At 49.1% G+C, this 20,067-nt stretch overlaps 1 protein-coding gene across 1 annotated transcript in view; it reads right to left on the reverse strand.

Annotated features, from left to right (window-relative positions):
• The window catches only part of RUNX1T1 (RUNX1 partner transcriptional co-repressor 1), a 132,978-nt gene extending 113,867 nt beyond the window's left edge, over positions 1–19,111 (reverse strand). Inside the window, exon 1 of the mRNA XM_036437584.2 lies at positions 18,973–19,111. Coding sequence (XP_036293477.1) covers positions 18,973–19,000 — 28 coding nt within the window. The 5' untranslated portion in view covers positions 19,001–19,111. The remainder of the gene's footprint in view (positions 1–18,972) is intronic.
• Positions 19,112–20,067: the final 956 nt, after the last annotated feature.

Raw genomic sequence — 20,067 nt, forward strand, 5'->3', positions numbered from 1 at the left:
AAACACACAAAACTAGATAAGATGTGCATTGTTGATGTTGCATGTGAACCAACCGCCTCACAGTGTGCCTAGGGCTAATTCTGTCCGTGGGAGTGTTGTTTGTTTGTTTGCATTGCTGAAACATACACACCAAAATATGACAGCAATAAGTTGTATATTTTGTAAGAGAAAACACAGACAGGGTCCAAGGTGGAAAGAGATTGAAAAAGAAACCTGTTCTTGGTACCCAATTTTCATTTTCATCTTAGCCATGAAAGATTTCAGAACAGTATTAGGTAAATAACTTGAATTCAAGGCAGGAGCGATCAACAAATATTTTTGAAAACATCCAATAGTACCCTGATTGTTCTAGACTCCTACAAACCAGAAGAGAAGAGATGTGGGTGGTAGGTAGCAAACATTGAATGTGGTAAATCCTACTTCTGGGGAGAAGTCACAGAGAGTCATTTCATCATAGACTTGGGAGAGAACGTACCGTGTTTCCCCGAAAATAAGACATCCCCTGAAAATAAGACCTAGCGCAACTTTGGGAGAAAAAATTAATATAAGACATTGTCTTATTTTCGGGGAAACGGGGTAGTAGGATCCTTTCAGGAAAGGGTCTTAATTAAGGCTGAGGTGAGAAAAATCTAGCAACTCAGCATGTTGTCTATCTCAAACATCTCTATATCCCAGCTGTCAAGCGGGGCCGGCCAGCCTCTACATGAAGTATTTGCTGAATGAAGAGAAAGGAGAGTAATTCCAAAGGGGCCAGGTGGGACACTAAGCATGAGCAAGCAAGTCTTGACTGAAAGTTATGCTTCACACATATCTCATGGGATCCTCACGACAACCTTAGGAGGTCATGCCATCACTACCCAGATGAAGCAGGGTTATTTCCAGGTGAAGCAGGAGAGGGGAGGAGATAGGACAGGTCAGGTGGCAAAGCACTGGGTCTTTCCACCACTCCACTCCACTGCCTCTGGCAGTTAACAGAGCTACCCTGCCCCCCCCCTCCCCAGGAGGGCAGAACCCGCCCATCACAGGCGGATGCTATAGTCTCCAGCCTCACAGTGAGTGAAACAGGAACCAGACTCACAAAAAGACTCAAGAGGACCGAGTGACCTACAACAAAAACTCTCCTTACAATCATTCAGGCCTGGGCCCCCTGCTTCTGCCAAAGAAACTACTCCTGTCAGCTTCTGGGACATACCACCACCAGTTGTCCTTTTTAACGGCCTATGGTTAATTTTTATCAAGCACAACTGACAACAGAAAAACCTAAGTCTCCAAAAAATTAAATTCTGTTGCAAAGGGTAAAAATCCCTTCCTTTTTACGGCAGAGTAGGATTCCATTGTGTAAAATGAACCAGTCAGAGAAAGACAAGAACCATATGACCTCGCTCGTGTGTGGAATTTAATGAACAAACTGAACTACCAAGCAAAGCAGAGACGGACTCATAGATAGAGAGCAGGCAGACAGCTTGAGGGGAAGGGTGTTGGGGGAGGGGGATGAAGAAAAAATTTTAAAAAGAGAGAGAGAACTCGTGGACATGGGCAACAGTCTGGTGATTCTGGGGGGTGGGGGAGATGATGGAGGTGGAAGGGGGCAGAGAGGGGCTAAATGATGATGGATTAATTAAATTAAAAATTTGATACTGCCGGATTTTATAACAAAACCACAAATGGGAAGCTAAAGAGACTTGGCTTTGGGTGATGAGCACACAACACAGTGCTCAGAGGATGTTTTATTGAGTCGTGCACTTGAACTTGACATTTGTATGGGTTTATGAACCCAATGTTACCCCAGTAAATTCAATTAAAAATATTTTTTAAACTATTGGATCATAAAAGTAAATAAAACATGTCAAACAGGCTGCCCACAACCTCATTACAATAACTTCGCCTTGATAAATCCTACCTGACTGGTGACAAGCTTAAATCCCAATTCCCTCTCCAGCCTCTAAAATTTCATTCACTGTATCATTTAACGGGAAAGTCATCAAACCCTGTGATCATGTGTAGATATTTAATTCGTCCTGTGTGGGATTACCATTCAGTGGGAACTGAGCCTGCTACTTGCTTAGTGTCTCCATCTAACATACTGCTTTGCACATAGTAGAAATCCATTGAACATTTATTAACTTACTAAAGGTTTTCAGCCAAGACTACAAATTTCAATTTTCTTTTAGATCCTCTAAAAGGTGTCATAATCCGTGCTCCCCAAAATGCACATGCTTTTCTTTAAAAATACTCAAATTAGGCTTAATGATGTGATGATTCTGTTGTCCTTCACTTATATTTTTCCTCTGATATATATTTTTTAATATATTTTATTGATTTTTCCTACAGAGAGGAAGAGAGAAAGATAGAGAGCTAGAAACATCGATGAGAGAGAAACATCCACCAGCTGCCTCTTGCACACCCCGTACTGGGGATGTGCCCGCAACCAAGGTACATGCCCTTGACCGGAATCGAACCTGGGACCTTTCAGTCCGCAGACCGACGTTCTACCGCTGAGCCAAACCGGTTTCGGCTTTCCTCTGGTATTTTATATCTGCTCCCTCATGCCAACTCAAAGCTTGACTTAGACATGACAATGGAGATGGATCACATTTGCTTTCCATTTAGACCTGATCCCACCTATCTACCCTGATTTCCACAAAGGGATAAAAATTCACTGCCCAGCCAAAACAGGTTTGGCTCAGTGGATTGAGCATTGGCCTGTGGACTGAAGGGTCCCAGGTTCGATTCTGGTCAAGGGCATGTACCTTGGTTGCAGGCACATCCCCAGTACGGGGTGTGCAGGAGGCAGCTGATAGATGCTTCTCTCTCTTATCTCTCTCCCTTCCTTTCTGTAAAAAAATCAATAAAATATATTTAAAAAAAAGAATTCACTGCCCACATATATTTCCCACCAAAGGCTAAAAACATGGGTCTGGTTTCTAAATATACCTAGCTAGACATGAGAATGAAAAAGGTAACAGGTAAGCAAAGGGTTTGGTAGTAAAGAAGACTCGTCTGACACATGATAAAGGTTAGCCAATCCTCACACTCACTCAACAAGAACACTTTCACAGGAAAGGTTTACTATGTCAGTCTGATAAACACCACCGTTCCCATCCCAATATCATCTGCTGTTCTTCCCAGCTGTGTTTGCTCATCACTGTGTACATAACATATGCAGAGATTCAGAAAATAAACTAGCAGTCTTCCCTAACCTGCCGCACAGCTCACATCTCCCTGTGTCCTGAGGTTAGGGTAGAGAGCACAGTACATCTTATCTTAACCAAACGGATCAACTGCCTTCCTCAGATTTTGTACTTAAAGCACAACTTACATCCTGCTCAGGACATCCGCTGGGGGATGACTCCCAATCTTTGATATTCTGCTTGCCACATCTATTATAATGTGCATCTGAAATGCTCTCTTGCAAATGCTACTATCTCCCTGCACCACGACTTCATGTCAGCACTTGCAAGTACCAGCATGTCTCTACTTTTGCCAAGTCTTTCTGACCTCCTACTGGTCACCAGGTGCACTCCCACGAGGTATAATAGAATATACCTCTGCAATAATACTCTTTGTAACAGCACCTTTCTCTCCTGGTGCTTGAACAGACCTGGCCCCATCTAGCTGACCCCTGTTCTGGCAAGGGTGCCTCTTATTATTATGCCTCCTAGCTGTTGAGCTTCCTTAGACAAACTGCCATTACCTCTCAGGGTACTATTTTCTCCAATGCAATATTCACTCCAGTCAACTCAGGTTGACTAAAAGCTCACCACATAAGTATTTTAATCCATTCTCCTTTATGGGGAGAAAAAAAAAAAAGTTCAATTTGGCCTCCCACTGAACTTTGAATGCCAACCAGAAGATATTCTACAATCCATGAAGCAACAGTGATTTCTAAATGACAGATGAAAATGACCTAACTTCAATTGTAGATATTGCTGAAGAACAGGAGAAGTTTTTGTTGTTGTTGTTGTTGTTAATAGTCAAATGAGGATATTTTTTCCGTTGATTTTTAGGGAGAGGGGAAGTGAGAGGAAATGACAGAGAGAAACATCGAGGTAAGAGAAACACATACACACATCGATTGGTTGCCTGCTGCCAGGGCCAGGGCCAGGGAGGAGTCTGCAACCAAGGTATGTGCCCTTGACCGGAATCAAACCCGGATCCATTTGTCCGCAGACTGATGCTCTACCTGCTGAGCCAAACCAGCCATGGCAAAAACAGTAGATGTTTCTACTGCCATCCTGGATGATGACAAAGCACTCAACTTGACCAAATCACAAAAGTAAGAATGCAACAGCTCCTAAACTACAAAGAAATTCAGCCCATGTTCTTTTTTATTTTTAATTCACAAATTAGGATTAAATTTCTAACAATGTCTATATTTTTTACAAACTAAAGAAGAGTACAAAATTAAAGTCTTATTGGTAATAACTGGGCTTTTAACTCTTTCTTCAAACAATGCAAGTGGGCAATTTTCCAGTCTTTCTTAGTTAAGAACTGATTCTTAGCCAAATGATAATGCTCCTGGTTCATTTAAATAAATTGTTACTTACCAGGTTCTCTCCAAAAATGATTTAAAGAGATCATTCTCTAAATACCCAAGTGAAGTGACTTAAGTCTAAACCGTGAGACTGTGGGGTACCATGAATACATGAAAGCACAACCAATCACCACCATTCTCTAGCCCAACCCATTACACCTGCCCCCAGGCACCGAATTCATCTTCTCTAGCAACTCTGAAGGAACAAGATCAAAGTTAATTTATTGAGGAAAAAAAAACTAAAATCCTTTGATCCTTTTCATTGCATAAAACAGGTTCATTCCTCCAGCACTCACCTCTGGAAAAGGTACAGAAACAGCTAAAATCTCAGACAATCATGTAAGGTCCAGGATAGCTATGGGAAAAATGGCTCCCTACTGCCAGTGCCAGTCTTTCCAAAGGGGAGCAGTAGAAAGACAGCAATGTTCTACACTGATTTCATTTCCCAGTTATATGGAGACTAGTTAGTCCCCCCAACTAAGAATTAAAAATATAAGTAAGGCCCTACCCATGTTGGCTCAGTGGATAGAGTGTCGGCCTGCAGACTGAAGGGTTCCATGTTTGATTCCAGTCAAGGACACATGCCCTGGTTGAAGCCCAATCCCTAGTAGGGGGCATGCAGGAGGCATGAAATCAACAAAAATATTTTTTAAAGTAATATATATATATATATTACTTTTTAAAATATATTTATATATTTATAAATATATAAATATATATATTTATATATATATATATTTATTTATTTTCATTCACCTAATCATGGGAAATTTCTGAAGGCCTACTCGATATCATATATAGGCTCATACATATTAACATTGAGAAGCCTATTAATCACTGAGTCTGCCCGTCACTTCACTTCTGAAGAGGGAAGCTGAGGGCTAGACTGCGCCACCAGCCACACAGCAGGTCAGTGACTGCACTGAACAGGGAACGCCAGTTCACCGATTAGTCAGAAAAAGGCTCACATACCAGGCCCATCCTTTTGTAACACAAAGAGTGCTTGATACTATAGAACTACAGTCACAAACTGGAAATGGCTCAGAATCCCTCTCCTTCTATCTGAAAAAGTGACCAGGAAGTTGGACCTAGCTAACTGGGTGATGGTGAAATCAAGACAAGCTCTCGGACCAGGGGCCCTGGGCAGAAGACAGGTCCTTGGTGCTGAATGACAGATCAAGAAAGAACACAGACTTATTCCTCATAGATTCAGTGACGTGTGGGAAGGTGGTATTTGACAAGAGAAAAATCTGAGATTGGAAATACGGAGGGACACAAACTGGCATATACTTGGGGATATCCAACAATATCTATTTCCTAATAGCTGATCTGTTTCCTAGGATGAGGGTGGGAGCATAGGAGGAGAAAACAGCTATGGATAGGTGTCATAGCTGTTAAGGAGAACATTAAACCAGGTATTCAAAGAACAAGAAATTTGGGAACACAGTAGGTAATCAATGTGGGGAACACGCGGAAACTGCAGTTTTCCATGAGGGCAAAAGGTCAGGTCAGAAGAGCAACGACAGCAATCTTGAAGTGAGGGCTGGAGCTCTCTGAGATAAAGAGAGTGACATGCTAGTTCAGCATTTACTTAAAATCAGTGATGGCCTGTAAGGGGGGGTAGGAGAGGGGTAACTCCAAGCTCATAGTAGGTCTCAAACACTTGGCAGTTCTTTTCTCTCCCAAGACCAACAACTAGGAGGCAGCCCCAGAAAGCACATGCAAAAGTGGTTTGTGCCCCAGGAGATAAAAGATTAATGAAGTGAGTCAATCACATCACCTAAGGCACTTAGAAATGCCCAGAGTTTTAGACAAATGATGGGAAAACTTTCTATCCGTACCCTTTCTCCACAACAAGATTTATATTCTAAAGGCCCCATTCACCCAAATACTAACTTTCCTTCGACATCTTGACCAACATGAAACTACAAAAACAAATGCTTGCTTTATTTCTTCTAGAGTTACATTACACAGATCATCATGCCCTAGCCAGCTCGGCTCAGTAGATTAAGAGCATCAGCCAGCGAATCAAAGGGTCCCAAGTGGGATTCCGGTCAAGGGCATGTACCTCTGTTGCAGGCTCCTCCCCTGCCCCCGCACATGCGAGGGGACAACCAATCAATGTTTCTCTCACATCAATATTTCTGTCTTCCCCTCTCTCTAAAAATCAATGGAAAAATATTCTTGGGTGAGGATAACACACACACACACACACACACACACACACACACACACATTATACAGGTAATCTCTACTAGAACCATCAAAGGGGGACATTCACAAAGTAGGTCTCTGAATCAGAGCCTGGACATCACATCATGAGTATGAACATTTCTTTGAAGAGTCCCGAGAAGTTCTCCCCTGTGGACACTATCTAAGGTCCTAAGGTAGGGGTGTCGAACTCAATCAGAGAAGGGGCCAAAATCTAAAATCCAGCCTAAATTGCGGGCCGAATGGTTTACTGAACAGTCATAAACTGTCATTGTGATGGAAACGCAGCGGAGTGCAGTGATGACAGCGCGGTGCGGGCCACATTGCAAGGCCTGGCGGGACGGATTTGGCCCGAGGGCCTTGTGTTTGACACATGTGCTCTAGCTGATCCTACCCAGTGATCACATCTCACCCTGGACAAACGGCTGTCAACACCGGTCAACCCAATGCAATTGTGGATACAGTTCACATTGAACCTGATCCAAATTTCATCAGTCTTCTGCCTTAATCTTCTATGCCCAGTTTCAAATGGATTGCACTGCCATTCTTATTACAGGGATGAAGCATTATTTTATAGTGATTATTTAAGATGTGTTAGGGTTTTCTTCCTCATTAATTCCGGATGATTTAAAAAAAGAACATGTCTTTCCTAGAAATGTCACTAGTGAAAAGCATCTAATTTTTTCCTCTAATGCAGTATTTTCCCTGTCCATAAAACTTATTTGATTAGCAGTGCCACAGAAGCTAAAGCTTTTGTATGCAGGCACTCAAGCATAATTTAATCATTTTATTTAAGCATGAGAAATATTATCCTGAAAGCTCAGTTAGGTAAAAAAAAAAAAAAAAAAAAAAATCTCTCTGATTAGTTTAAACTTACATTTCCAGGTATATTAAAAGTGAAATAAATCAAAGAATGCTCAGTACGCAATGGAACGGTGTTAACTTGTTACAATAGTCAGCAGTAAGCTTAAAAAAATGTATTGTTAGAGAGTATAAGGAATAACCTTCTCATTTGAAATAACTGTATTTAAACAGGCTTTTTTAAAATAAATTTTAATTTGTACGAACCCCTTTTATAAATACCCGGTTTTCACCTATGGAAACCACTTTCCTAGCCAAACAAGATGAGGTTCTAATTGCATAATACCATTTATCTGCCGAGGATAAAAGTGCCAACAAATGAAAATGCACATTAGGCAAGAGGTTGTCAAAAAAAGAAAATTGCCTCTTTTTTTTCTTTTTTGTTTTGTTGGCGTGATGTGTTTTGTGTGTGTGTGTGTGTGTGTGTTGTGTTTTTTTTTTTTTTTTAATAACCCACTCACTAACAAAAGACTGCAGTGGCTTCCAAATTATAGGTTGTTATTTTTAGTGGAAGTAGTTCAATATTCATATTGGAGCAGATGTAGCAGTTTAACAAAACAGCTCTTCAAATCCTGCACAAATTGAAAACAGGAAAACTGATTGCATTTTCCCTTATCACTTTCCTTTTCTGAATCGACACTTTTGGCCTTCTGAAAATGTACACATGGCTTTTCTCTCAAAAGCACCTGCTGATCAAATAGAAACCTAACATTTTCATGAAAACGGTATAAAGGACCAGTTTTGTTCTAACCGCCGCACAGGGCATCCGTTGCCTACTTGATGGCAAAAATTGCTGTGTAGAAGGCCCGTGAATAATAGCTTTATATTTCCATGGCGGTTCCAAAAACTACGTTATATCTTTTTTTTAGTTTCTCGCATATTCAGTTTTTGTAGAATCCACGTTTTCTTTGACTCGATGTCTGCCTAACAGTTTTCTTAGGCAGAGCCTCCGCAGAGCGGAGTGGATAAAAGAGCAGATGACACTAAGAAAATAAGGAATACTTGGAATTCATTTTCTCTGCCTCTATTTCAAATACACATATATTTATCTTTACCTATTACCGTCTAGGCGTGCAGGTGGGGGCAAAAGTAGGTGTAGAGTTGTGGGTGTGTGGAACGCAGGGCTTACTCCTGCAATGTTATTAACTAACCATTGGATTATTTTCCATCAGGACTGTAAACCTACTTTTGCCCCACTTCTGTATGCCACCCACCGAAATCAAACAGGGAGCAAGCAGTCAAGCCACTGCCTATTGTAAAAGGGGACTCACACGGCCTCTCAGAGGTTCTGCAGGTTCTCGGATGTCTGACCGTCCCGGACAGGGATGTCCCCCACGCGCAAACTGGTACCCACCTACAGGATGTGACCGACCACTTCCTACCCCCAGCACGGGTCGATCTTGAAAATGGTTATTATTCGGAAAATCTGCAAGGGTGCTATCTAGGCTGCTCCCGAGGTTTTTAAATAAAAGTGCTCCACGCATCTCTCTGGACCACCCAGTTCTGGGTAGCATGAAAGATGCTCGGACAACACGCTGTCTCTTCTTTGGCCGCTCAGCCCACAGAGCCCTGTGTTCCCCCCCCACCCCCCCGAGGGACTCCAGGCTGCCCATCCGGATCCTGCCTGGGGAACTAGGGAACCTGAAGGCAGACATGGTCATACATGTGCCACCCCGTTGCACCAATGCTCACTGAGGCAACAGCAAACCTGAGATGTCAATATGCTCAGTCACTGGCAGTGAAATAATGGGGCTCTATTGTTTTACCCCAAAGGATGTGCTGTCAACAAGAAAACATGCCCCCTGGCTCCAAACAAATTGTCAGGCGCCTTTCAGAGAGACTGGATCGTGTTTATCTATGAAAATACCCATCCTGACAAGGGGTAAGAGGCAAAACCATCATTTTTTTTCCCCACGTTCACCTATCTCAGGGACCTTCCCGAGTTAACATTACAGTTTTTGGAAATACGCTCATATGAATCCATAAAACACTTTGCGTTCCTCTTTTGAAAAGCTAACTCCGAGGAAGACATGGCCACGGTTCAAATCCAAAGTCCCAGCCTACCTAAACAGACTTTTCTCTCTGGACCACGCGGAAACCACACCAGAAAAATCAACCGATATCCCAGGAAAAGTCAGCTGTGTCGGCTTTTCTCACTCCTTAGCATCCATGCACCACTCTTTCACATCAAGTCATGTAAAACCAGGCACAAACGACCAATTCCCAAAGCCTCTATCTTTTTTCTCAGTTTGTCAATCCTCCAAATAAGGGGTAAGAGAAACTCATGTTAAAATAAAGTGGGGGGGGGGGGCAGGAGGAGAATCAGATATTTAAGTCATTCAAATGCTCCCCAAGTTCTCCGGGGGCCCTGCTAGCCCTGGCAGACCGTCCCCCCTTAAAATCAAAAGGGACTAATCAAGTTGTTAAGAAGCTCTTTCTCTCCCCTCTTCACCCCGAAGGCTTCGCTGTCCAGTCAATAAATCAGCCATTGTTCCCCTTTTATAGAGTCTCTTCAGAGCTATTCAGGCTGCCAGACCTAAACCCGAGGCGAGATAAGGCCCCTCTGGTAATCTCACCTCGGCGTGTCCAGTCCGGATAGCGGAGGTGATGGGAGATAGCGGCCAGGCCGGGCTGAGGTCCCCGCGTCACCCATACAACAAAAGGCAGACTCCTCTTCCTCCCTCCGCTAATCTCTAACCGTGAATTCCCTCTGCCCGCGGCCGGGGAGCCACAGATAGCATGTTACATCTTCACTTCTCCTGGTCTTATCCACTTCTGCATCATGGGGAGAGGGAGAGAGGGAGAGAGAGAAAATCAGCCTCTCCCCACTCTCCCTCCCTCTTCCTCTCCTCTCCTCCCCCCCCCCCCCCCCCCCAATCCCCAGCTCCTTCCCACCTCTCCCTCCTCCCCTCTCGCCTCCCCTCCTGCTCACTGAGATTACCTTCTGGCAAAGGAGCGCAGGAGAGGCTGAGCGGCCCAGGCGGCCCCGGATGGTGGCTTTGTATTCATTAAACACACATCAGAGCTTATCAGAAGTAAAAGGCTTGTCAGGATGGCACATTGTGTGTGAGTGAGTGTGCGCGCGGGGAGGCGGGGGAGTGGAGCCCGCGTGCATCGGGGTGATTACAATATCAGCAGGGCCCAGATGGAGGCAGGAAAATAAACAGAGGGTGCATGTGAGACAGAGCAGGAGAGGGAGGAAAAGTAGGGGAGAGAGAGGGGGGGGGGGGAGACAGACTGGAGGAGGGGGAAAAAAAATAAACCTGAAGGAATCAGGGGAGGGTTTCAGGCCCTAGGAGAAGAGGCAGGGAGCAGTAAGTAGGATGGAGGGACCCCAAGGCTGGGTGAGAATGAAGGGCGGGTGGTCTCCTGCATTCCTACTCTGTCCCTAATCTGAGAGAGAGGGAGGGATCCGGGCTCACCAGCTCTGTTCCTGCTCCAGGGCTAGCCCATGGGCATGTTGGAGGTTCTATGGAGGGCAGAGGGGGAGGACGCCAAGGAGAGACCTGCCTGCTTCCCTCCACCCAAATAGCCACCATTTGTAAAACAACCCTGGGTGAGTGCTCAGAGCAACTGCACAGCCTTCCAGGCCAACCTCCAGTGGGAGTCCTGGCCTCTTTCTTTGCCGACCCCAGCACCCCTAAATCACGTCCATGCACATGCATACACATGCATACACACACACACACACACACACACACACCACACACCCAAGACAGGGAGGGCCAGACACTGAGCCTCTCTGGACTGTCATGCACCCGGCACATGACGGCGCAGCCAGCTTTCCTGTGATGAGGAGGAGCACTCAGGATGGGCGGCCGCAGGTGACTCCTGCAGACATCTGCCCCCTCCAGAGACTATGTCGGGGGCAGGTCCCTCTATGTGTGCATCTCAGAGTCTAAGCTCCAGGTGGGAATTTGAAATGGAGGCAACGAGTCCCTGCATCACCGCTCTGCACCCACCCAGGTCCCAAGGACCCCTCGGAGATGAAGCAGGGCGAAGGCGTGTCCATCAGGCCAGAGTTCCTCCTCTACCTCATTGGAGTTAGGAAGGAGATACATCTGGTCAGTCTCCTAGCAGCCCCTTTTCCCTCTTAAAGGCACCCATCAGACAATCTGAACACCTGGTCAGATACTTCATGGAGGGCAGATAGTGCATCGAAAAGGTCACTTTTGCCCTAGCGGGTGTGGCTCAGTGGATAAGGTGTCAACTTGCGGGTTGGAGGGTCCCTGGGTTCAATTCCAGTCAAGGGCACATGCCTGGGTCGCAGGCTCAACCCCCAGTAGGGGGCGTGCAGGAGGCAGCCAATCAATGATTCTGTCTCATCATTGATGTTTTTCTCTCTCTCCTCCGTGAAATCCATAAAAATATATTAATGTAGCCCTAGCTCAGTGGATAGAGCATCTGCCTGCGGACTGAAGGGTCCCCAATCAATTCCAGTCAAGGGCACATGCCTGATTGCTGGCTCCATCCCCAGCAGGGGGCGTGCAGGAGGCAGCCCATCAATGATTCTCTCTCATCACTGATGTTTCTCTCTCTCTCTCCCTTCCTCTCGGAAGTCAATGGAAATACATATTTTAAAAGTATTAATTTTAAAAAGGCCACTTTCCTGGAGGAGGGTGGGGAGTATCTGGTTGTGTTAAGAAGCTCCCACTGCAGGATGAAGTGGGAGTTCAGAAGAAAACAGCCAGGAAGCTGCCTAGCTAGCTGCTCATGGCACACAGGGACACTCGGGGCTAGAAAATATGGTGTGCGTGGCGTCTCAGCATAAAGGGACAAAGATGGCAGGGCTGAGAGGAGGAAGGCCAGTGAGCAGAGACAGAAAAAAACAACATACATGGGCAAGGAGTGGCCCCCCAGAGGAGACAGATTTGAAGAATGAGGCGAAGCGTGGCTTAGTCAAGCACTGCCCTCCCAAAACAGCCCAAACACGGTGTTATGTGTAGTAGGTCTCCCCTCTCCCTTCCTTCTCCCCTCCCCCTCCTCCCTGGCACATGAATTCAGGGACATGTGATAGGTTGGGCATGGTGAAACCAGCTGGGCACAGCTCGGGGGGAAGGGCGTGTGTGAAGGCCAGGTACTAGGGGATCTGCCACAGTCCTGCAGCTGCCCAATAGCCTGGACAGCCTCGTGGTGTCACTGAGATGAGTAAAAGGGTGATAACTTCCCCAAAAACCCCCACCCCGTGGCCAGGTTTGGTGGTTAGAGAAGGGCGAGAGGGCAGGGAGTCAAGCATTAGGCAGGTGCATTCCCTAATGAGTGAGCTCTCCATGGGCTAGACTCGGTCCTTCTCCCGGTCCTTCTCCCGTGTGTTCCATTCAATAAAAGATTTCTGGGTGTCACTGCAGCTCTTCAAAGAGGTGACCTCTCTCATGTGCCCTGGTTGTTACACAGAACTGCCTTCAGAGTAACCAAATCCTGCCCCACATACTTCCCCTTTACTACATTTCAGTAGATCTATGTGGACACAGGCTACATGCAAATGCCTGTGAGTCGAATGCAACTCTAGGGAAAAGAAAAAAAAATACAATTTACAAATGCCCGGTGAAGTTTCCATTACATGTTCTTTGGGAAAATGCTATTAAAAAAAAAAAAAAAATGCGGTACTTTCAAACTCAGAAAAGGCTTCCATGTTTTTCTTTTAAAAGCATCCAAACACTTAAGCCATGAAGAAGGTCACCCTGCCAATGTGCTTACTTTGTAAGAGGGGCAGTATCTCTACGGCCACCGGGTTTGCACGTTGACTTTTGACTCACAGTTATAGAAAACACCCACCAGCTCTCCAATGGGAAGGATCATGACTCTTCCAAAGCAAATACTTTGCTGCAAAGCTTCCCTTTTTTTTTTTTTTTTTTTTTTTTTAAGCAATATAACAATCAAGGACCATAATCACAGAATAAGTGTCCCCCAGAAAGTGGTGTCTATAATCACAGCTGTCTTGAAGTCCAGGCCGGTGCCTCGAAATCTTAATTGCAACTCGTCCTCGTCTTAATAATAGGCTGCCTTCCTATAAAAGCGAGAAGTCCATCTGCCCCAGGCAGATAAGTTCTGAGGCATTAATTCAGATAAACATCGAGCATTTCCTTTCTTTCTCGGAGCACGTGAATCCTAGTGTGCTGTGATGTGAGAATTCCAGCATATGACCACTGCGGCATAATATCTCATCGCTCAGCTTGTCATTATTTCATTTGTAATTCTTATGTTAATTACGTTCATAATTACTATAAACAGATGTGGCAGGCATCCATGTGACCTTTTATTGAGGAATGCTTTCCTCCCTTATTTTACTTTAATTTCTCATTTAGGTGGAACTGAAGTACAGAAAGAAAGAAAGGGGAAAAAAAGAAAGAAAGAAAGAAAGCAAGCAGGCTGTCTAATTTCAGGATGTTTTGTGTATAAGCGTTAATACAGAACCTACCTCCTACATCACCCATCTCCGTTTCAAAACATTAGACTGTTCTTAGCATGTAAGCAGCTCCCCAGCACATGTCTAAATTGCTGCTCTGGATGTCAAACAAAGGCTAGCATCCATCTTTAAGTGGCGCGTCTTTTTTTTTTTTTTAATAGCAAAGGTTAATGCAGCAGAATTCTGCTTTCAAACCAAGTGCCCAGCAGCTACGTAGGGATTTTATTCATCATAACTCCACCGTCGCCCTCTCTCCATCAAACACATTTACAATAAAATCAGTATGGATTTCATTAGCTGAAAACCTCCTCGAATTTCACTTCTTGGGCCCTAATCTATAATTAGTGTGGACAGACAGGTGCAGGCCCGGCTCCTCCACAGATGGCTACTGGGAAGGCTGCAGGGAGCTCCTTCTGTTTAAACACCGCGCAGATAACCTGCTCCTCTTATCGCTCACAATTACCGCCATTAAACCCAACCGATGTTTGCTTTAATAAAACGCTCGCTGTTCTTTAAACATTATTTAGGAACTCTTATATTAATGGGTGTAAAGAAGAAGGAGAAGAAGAAGAAGAAGAAGAAGAAGAAGAAGAAGCAGCAGCAGCAGCAGCAGCAGCAGCAGCAGCAGCAGGGTGGGAAGATAACTGATGCTGAGTAAAATGTTCCCAGCAATGGCTCACTAAGGCATTAGTGGCCTTCACGGTTCTTCTGCATACATAGGGTTAACTGTAATTTTTTTAAAGGCATTTTAGTGATAAACACTGTCTAACAAGTGAAGTGGGAGGAAACTTCACATTTTCCTGAGGATCAGAAAGGATGCGACAGTTCATTTTTTTTTTCTTATAGATTTTAACTGGTTATTAAAGTATGTAACTGAAAATGCTAGATCCTTTTCAAAAGATATTTATGGATTCATGGCAACCTCATGTTATGTATTTATTTTACTTCTTATGGATCATTCGGAAAGTTGTCCGAGTTCATCATTTTAAGGGACATGTTAGCAACAGACTATGAATGTGAGTGTACGGTGTAAGCACATGGTTAAAAATAAATCCACTCCATAATAAATAACTTCTGTAAAGTCAGACATCACTTCTTCCTCCTTCTGCTAACAATAAAGCCTATGGAACTCCATGTGATTAATAAGCTGCATATAAAGCAAGGAATTTTAAATGCCCAAACAGCAACAAATAAATATCTTTTCTCACCGAGCTTATGTAACTTAGCGGTAACAGACTCCAGTAAAATGCTACTGACTCGTTTGTTTTTTTTCACATGCAAATCCTGCAGGTGCCAATTTTTCAGACTGCTTTCCTGTGAAGGGCTATGCTGCCTGCTAAAACCTCAATGAAGGAGGCTTTGCATTCAGTGCCTGTCAGCTGATGTTCACATCAAAGAAGCGAGAAACAGGATCTGACAGTGAAGAATGTTCTCAACTGACAACCACTGACCAGTATTCCTATTAGAAGCATTGCTTTCTAGTGATCCCTTTTCAATGTGCAGTAAAAAAAAAAAAAAAAAAAAAAAAAAAAGGTTTTGTTTTGTTTTCTGCTAAGATTCTATTTTACAATAAAATAAATAATAATGGCACTTTACATTTGTGTAGTTCTCTGCCAATTTCGAAGTGCTCTTTTATCTGCAAATATTTAGACTCACATCCTCAGTGAGACAGCTCAGCACCAGATACCAGTATTTTACTTTGCTTTAGAAAGGGAAAACTGTAAAAATATTAAAAAGGTGCAGAACATACCATCCTACCACTTCCAGCAACTTGCAATTAATAGCACAGTTTGCACTGTATGGCAAGGAGAGTGCTTCTTATTAGAAAAGCCCTTTTAAATATCGTTTTAAAAAAATCAAATCATTGGCAGCTGTGAGTGGGTCACAGATTATTTGAGGGATGAACCTGGTCACTGGAGAAACTACACAAATTCTTCCACTCAAGACTCAGCTTTTCAGAGAAGGTGATTGCTGTTTAAATGATGTGCAATAAAATCAATGCTTAAACAAAGACTTTTCATATAAAGAGTCACTTTCCATGCACTCAAAATAAGCCAGACTCAGGTATTTTTTTGGTTGTTTTTTTTTTTTTTTTGGTTGGAATTTTGTCTTTTGAAAGAATAAACCAAGGAAATACCAAATGCTAAATGCAGTCCATGTAAAGAAATGATAGACTTGAACTTCCTCAACATCCATCCTAGCTGCAAAAACCAGCCTGGGTCCCACTGAGATGCCGCGATTAACACTGGGTAAGCTTGTCAGTCCTCCCTTCACAAACAGCCATGGGAAAGTAAAAGGAAGGGGCGGGGGATCAGAGAGCCCTACCTATGTTATCTGAAAGCCCCCAGAATGGGAAAACGAGACTGCATTTTTCCAGTTGACGCGGGGAGGGAAGTAGGAGAATTCTGAATGTGCTCCTGCTCGCACACATCACAGCTGACTTCATACCCAGGCTGGGGCTCCTCTCCCTAGGAAAACAATGGTGTTTGTCAACCTGTCCGAGGAGCTGTGTGACAGGAGACCCGCACGGCCAAGGCAAAAAACGCTGCAATAAACTAAAAGCAGGCCCCGGACACTAACAAACCATTTATCACCGAGCAGCCAGGCCATTTGTATTCCAGCCAGTGTGCCCTCACCGGCACAGACCCAGTTCCACTCTGTTCCATGCAAAGTGGGGGGGGGGGGGGGGGGGGGGATGATAAAAGCCACTGAGCGCACTTAAAAACGTTACAGATGTTTTAAAGGGGACCGGGAGGGGGGAGCCTGTAAAACAGATTTCAGCCCGCGGAGAAGGTAGCGGGAAAACGCTTCGGTCAGCAGCCCGGCCTCTATCGGGGGATAAATCAATGAGCAGCAGCTGTGGACAGCCACTTACACCAGACCCCGGCAGATTAATTAAGGGGAGGGAAGCGACAGATTCCAGGGGCTCAGAGGCCACGGAGCACGTGAAGTTGGGCTGGAGCGGCCTCTCGGGCTCTCCTGGTCCCCACGGCCTGTCCCCCTGGTCCCCACGTCCTGTCCCCCTGGTCCCCTCGGCCTGTCCCCCCTGGTCCCCACGGCCTGTCCCCCCTGGTCCCCTCGGCCTGTCCCCCCTGGTCCCCACGGCCTGTCCCCCTGGTCCCCTCGGCCTGTCCCCCCTGGTCCCCTTGGCCTGTCCCCCCTGGTCCCCTCAGCCTGTCCCCCCGGTCCCCACGGCCTGTCCCCCCTGGTCCCCACGGCCTGTCCCCCCTGGTCCCCTCGGCCTGTCCCCCCTGGTCCCCTCGGCCTGCCCCCCCCTGGTCCCCTCGGCCTGTCCCCCCTGGTCCCCTCAGCCTGTCCCCCCTGCTCCCCATGGCCTGTCCCCCCTGCTCCCCTTGGCCTGTCCTCTCTGGTCCCCTCGGCCTGTCCCCCCTGGTCCCCATGGCCTGTCCCCTCTGGTCCTCTCTGCCTGGCCCCCCTGGTCCCCTCGGCCTGCCCCTGGCCTTGGGGACGGTCCTGCGGTGGGGTGTGCCAGCTACCCCTTAAAGCCACGTTTACAGATGCCCAGGAGGCAGCAGCCAGGCTGGGGGGGAGGAGGGCAGAGGGGGGTAAGACGTTTGGGATTTGAGGTGCCCCATCTTGGAGAAAAGCTAGGCTCCGAGGATTCCTCATGACGCTTTGCACGGAATGAGGAGACCGCGAGGGCTGCGAGGTCCCCGGGCCAGACCCTGCACTGAGAGGCGCGCGGGCGGGGTGGGCGGCAGGTGATGTCAGTCACCGTCCCGGTCCCCATCCTGCTCCCCATCCTGCTCCCCATCATCCCGGGCTCCACTTGCCCAAGGCCTGGCCTCGCTTTCTGAGCGCCGATGCCGAGATATCTGCGTTTGGTTAGGGCGTCCGGACCAGCGACAGGTCCGCCCGGCAGAGGATCCGGTGCGCCATCCGCCGGGTCCCCCCAGGGTCGCGGGGAGAGAGACCCCGGGGGTCAGGGCTCGGCCATAGGGGCTTCTGGAAACCCAGACAGCCCCCCCCCCGCCCCAGGCTCCCCGCCGGGCTCTCCGGCTCCGGAGCGGGGGCAGCGCCTCGGGGCGGGCACCGGGCACCGGGGGGCCGGGCGGGAGCCACGCCGCCCCGCCGCCCCGCAGCCCGGGGAAGCCCCCAGGCCGGCGGAGCTGGGTCCGGCCGCCTTCCCCCGCCCGGGGGCTCCGGACCCCGCACGCCCGGGGGGACCGGGTCCCGGCCCCGGCCCCGCGCCGCTAACGGCCCCGACCCCAGCGCAGCCGCGGCCCCAGGTTCAGAGCCGCTCTCCGCTCCCGGAGCCAAGTTTCCCAGCGTCTGGACCAGCCTCTCCCTAACAGATTTCAAAACAAACAACAACAACAACAACAAACAGCCACGGTGCGGGGCAGGGCCACCTGCCAACGCGCCCCGCGGCCGGCCTGTCCGGTGTCTGGTGGGCGATGGGGGCCGGGGCACCAGGGGCCCCTTCCTGCGCCCAGGGCCCGGGGGACGCGGAGGGAGGAAGACCGGTCTCAGAGGCGGTGGGAGAGCTGAGCGCGGACGGCACCCCGGGCCGCCCCGTGAAGTTCAGGGTCACCGCAGCCTGAGCCCCGGCGGCTCCCCCGTCCCCGCGGCCAGTCCTCCCCGCGCCGGGCGGGCTCCGGGCTCCGGGCTGCGGGCTGCGGGCTGCGGGCTCCGGGCTGCGGGCTGCGGGCTGCGGGCTGCGGGCTGCGGGCTCCGGGCTGCGGGCTGCGGGCTCCGGGCTCCGGGCTGCGGGCTCCGGGCTCCGGGCTCCGGGCTCCGGGCTGCGGGCTGCGGGCTCCGGGCTGCAGGCTCCGGGCTGCAGGCTCCGGGCTCCGGGCTCCGGGCTCCGGGCTGCGGGCTCCGGGCTGCGGGCTGCGGGCCCCGGGCCGCACCCCCAACGCCCAGGCCGGCCATCGGATCCCCGGAGCGATGGCCTGGGGCCCGCCCGCCGCCCGCCAGGCTCCCTCCCGGCACTCACGCTGCGCAGGGCCGGAGAGGCGCACCATCCGCCGCGGCTTCCAGATGCGAATCAAACTTCCCGGCGTCCGGGCGCCTCCTGCCTCCGCGGCCGGGGCCCCGCGGCCACTCGCCCCGCGCCCGGCGAGCTGCGGAGCCCGAGCCCCAGGTCCGGGTCCGGGTCCGGGTCCGGGTCCGGGTCCGGGTCCGGCCCGGCCGCCTCCGCGGAGCCCGGGCTGGGCCCCTCCGCCTCTGCAGCGGCAGCGGCGGCGGCCGGAGGCGATGCGGCGCGGCGATCGCGGAGAGTCCTCCCGGCTCAGTCCCGGGGGCGCCGCCTTTATGTGCGGGGCCCGGCGCCGGCGACGCGGGGAGCGGGGAGCGCGGAGCGGAGCGGGCACCGGCGATGCGGGAGCGGGAGCGGGAGCGGAGCGCCCACACCGGCCCCGCCGCCGCGCCCGCGCCCTGGGCGCCGCCGCCGCACCGGGGAGGCGGCGGGGAGGCGGCTACCGGGCGCGGGGGGCCGGGCTCCCGGCGGGGCGCGGGGAGGCGGCGGCGGGAGACATCTGTGTCGGGCGGGGGTCACGGGGGTCAAGTATATGTTAACAATGGGCAGTCCCGGCCGGCCGGGCGGGCGGGGCGCGGGGCTCCCTCCGTCCCTCCCTCCCTCCCTCCCGCCGGCCTCGCCCCCTGGGTGCGGGCTGGAGCGGGCGGGTGGCTCCCCGAGGCCGGGTGCCCCGCAGCCACCCTAGCCGGCCAGTCTCCCCGCCATCTGGAGCCCCGGCTGCCCTGCCCGTGCCCCTGGCCGGAGAGGCAGCTCTGCCAGGCAGCCAGGCGCTCGCAGATCCCCTGTCTAATCCCCTTCTGTTAGCTGGTTTACAGACTGTTTGCTCTCGCATTAGATAATAGCCTTGGAGAAAACAGTTATTTTTTTTCTCCCCCTTTGTTTTTCTGCCTCTCCCGTAGAATAAGACCGGGAAGAGGCACCTCTTTCTAGCTTAGGTGTTCCCCGCCCCCACGCGCGAATATCAATACTTCAGAAAGGGGGGGGGGGGGGGGGGGGGGAGTCCCAGAGGACAAGATAGGGTGCAAGAATTCCAGATATTTCCAGAGTAAATAA

The sequence above is a fragment of the Pipistrellus kuhlii genome, unplaced genomic scaffold, assembly GCF_014108245.1.
Source record: "Pipistrellus kuhlii isolate mPipKuh1 unplaced genomic scaffold, mPipKuh1.p scaffold_m20_p_14, whole genome shotgun sequence".
NCBI lineage: Eukaryota > Metazoa > Chordata > Mammalia > Chiroptera > Vespertilionidae > Pipistrellus > Pipistrellus kuhlii.